Genomic DNA, 2671 nt, shown 5'->3' on the forward strand with positions numbered 1-2671 from the left:
GCTCAAGTCTGACACCCTGACCTCCTGTTGCTCATACCACCTGGATCAATCTTTAGTGCTTGGGGAAGATGATGATAAAGTAAAAAGATCCGTGAGTTTGCAGCAGGCTTGAATTACAACTCTACCACAGAGTTGCCTTAAGGATTGAGGGCATGAGTTTTGGTAACAGACAGGCATACGTTTAAATTCTGTCTCTGACTTGGAACATCCTTCAACCTCTCTCCTAGGGCATTAATGAGGAAATTGTCTGAAGTGCTGGGTCCAGTGTGCCTGGCACATGGATGTGCTAAGTGAGTGCTGGAATTAATGGTGACTATCCTTATATTAGCCCAGTGCTTTTTTTATTTTTTTTTTTTTGAGACAGAGTCTCATTTTGTCACCCTGAGTAGAGTGCTATGGCATAACAGCTCACAGCAACCTCGAACTTTTGGGCTTAAGTGATTCTCCTGCCTCAGCCTCAGACTCCCAAGTAGCTGGGACTCCAAGCGCCCACCACAATGCCCGGCTATCTTTTGTTGAGGTTGTCATCATTGTTTAGCTGGCCTGGACCAGGTTTGAACCTGCCAGCCTCCATGCATGTGGCTGACCCTGAGCCAACCCAACAATTCTTATGTTGTTAGAATTGAGGTAGCCTGAGCTTAACACCCATCCCTAGAACATAACACCAGCATTTTCTTCCTTGCTCCACCCACTTCCCTCCTCCCTTATTACAGGCTGCCTTGTATCACTAATTATTGCCTTTATACTTAACAAATAGTGGCCAGAAGTTGATGCCTGTAATTCACAGTCTTTTACTCACAAGAAATCCCACTTAAATTGACTTAGCCAAAGAGGGATAGTGTATCATAGAATTATCCAGAGGAACAGTGAGGCTAGGTTGGATGTCATCATACCTGGCATGTGTATATTGAAAATAAAAATTATGAAAGAACCTTTCCTTCATTCCTCTTAATTTATAATATGAAGAGCTAGTTTTTAAGGTCCCTGGGGGGGTTTTAACACTGTGACTACATATTCTTTAGTAGACCAGCAGCTCTGTGGGGACAGGGTGTGACTTTGAGCTTGTCAGTGGTGCTTCATGCAGTGCTCCGCACACAGAGCAGGTGCTCAGCAGGTGAACAAGTGGAGAGCAGAGGGCTGGGATGTGCTAGCTGCTGTTCCAGGGGTTTCCAGTCCTTACTGTATGTTTTCTGATCCTGCTCACAAAATAGCTGCTGTTTTACTAAGCACACTGTGCACAGGCCCTGTGCTAAGTGCTTGTGCACCTTCTGGTTGATTCTCACTGCAGTAGGTACTAACAGCACATCCCACAGGCAAGCTGAAGATCCAGGAAGCCATGTTATTTGTCTGGGCTCACACTGTGAGACAGATGTCTGGATTTGAACCAGCTTTTGCTCAGATGTATTGCTTTCCCTGTCTTACTACTCTGGTCTTTCCCTGTCCTGTAGATCAGGCCAGTGGATCCCACTACAGAGATGGCTGTGGGAATCTGCTGAAGATTTCTATAGAAATACCTTTATTTTGAACATTAACTCTCCTCATTATGTATTGATTTCATATTATACATTAGTTGAACAAAGTTTCCATAAAATACAATGACTGATTTTACTAATTAAACTGGAATGCCAAGATGAAAGCAAATCCTGCTAAAAGTGACCTTTTCTTTAACTTTCCTCTCCAGTATACACTGCGCTGTGACATGAAGCGGTCCCTGTTGGCCAAGGACTTGACAAAGACCTGTGAATTCATCGTTCACTCTGCTGTAAGCTGCACCGGGGGCTCTGGTGCTGAATAGCAGGACCTTCCGGCAAAGTCCAGGGTCTTCCCTGTTTGTAGCTAATAAGTTTGCCTCCTGCTGTTTCATGGGTCAAAGACAGTGAGCAGCATGACCATCATTCCCGCTGGCCCAGGGTCCCCCAGCTGGCATCATGTGCCCAAAGTGACGTGGCATCTGTGACACTCTGGTCAGTGCCCTTCTACCTGGCTCCCTTTGTGTCATAGTGGCCATGGCCCTTTGGATCCCAGCTCCTGAGTAAAAAGATGGCCAGGCAGGCTCTAATGAAGCTGGTCTGTATTGATGGACTCTACATAATATGGTCACTGTTACTGATGTTAGAGTAACATTTGTAATGTATGATTCTTGCAGGTAAACACCTGTGTAGCTCAGCAAGAGACAGGACTGGGTTTGACTCTCAGGTGGTCGTGGAGCTCTCTGTGCCTCACTTCCTGATCTGTGAAGTAGGACCTTTAATGAGGTGGGAGGAACACCTCTGGGAGTCATGGTGCCACTTCCAGTGACACCTAATAGACCTCCTAGTGTGAGCTCATAATCTGAGAGAGAGATTTAAGTAAATACCTCCCAGAAACTACTGTTTCTTAGATCTAGTTTTAAAATTCTAAACCTCTAAGTTACCATACCTTTGAGTTCAGAATGTATGTCCCCTCATTTTACAGATGAGGAAACTGTGTCCCAGTGGGATAGGAAACTTTGACAAAGAACACAGTGTTTTTGGCAGAACTGTGTTTGGAACCCAAGGATCCTGCCTCTCTATCCATCCAAGCCCTTCCTGGTTCACTGGGTTGCCGCTTGTGTTTTAAGGGGGTGGGAGGGGAGTCTGTCTGTCCTGTAGAACTCTGGGCCCACACCCTCGTGATTCTGGCTGTACCTCTC

At 45.7% G+C, this 2671-nt stretch overlaps 1 protein-coding gene across 1 annotated transcript in view; it reads left to right on the forward strand.

The window, feature by feature from the left end:
• The window catches only part of DSCR3 (DSCR3 arrestin fold containing), a 59433-nt gene that overhangs the window by 45833 nt on the left and 10929 nt on the right, over window positions 1-2671 (forward strand). Inside the window, exon 4 of the mRNA XM_023519592.1 lies at window positions 1682-1786. Within this exon, the coding sequence (XP_023375360.1) occupies window positions 1682-1786 (105 nt within the window). The remainder of the gene's footprint in view (window positions 1-1681; window positions 1787-2671) is intronic.

This window comes from Otolemur garnettii, unplaced genomic scaffold, assembly GCF_000181295.1.
Source record: "Otolemur garnettii isolate 467f Iridium unplaced genomic scaffold, OtoGar3 scaffold00180, whole genome shotgun sequence".
In the NCBI taxonomy this organism is placed as follows: Eukaryota; Metazoa; Chordata; class Mammalia; order Primates; family Galagidae; genus Otolemur; species Otolemur garnettii.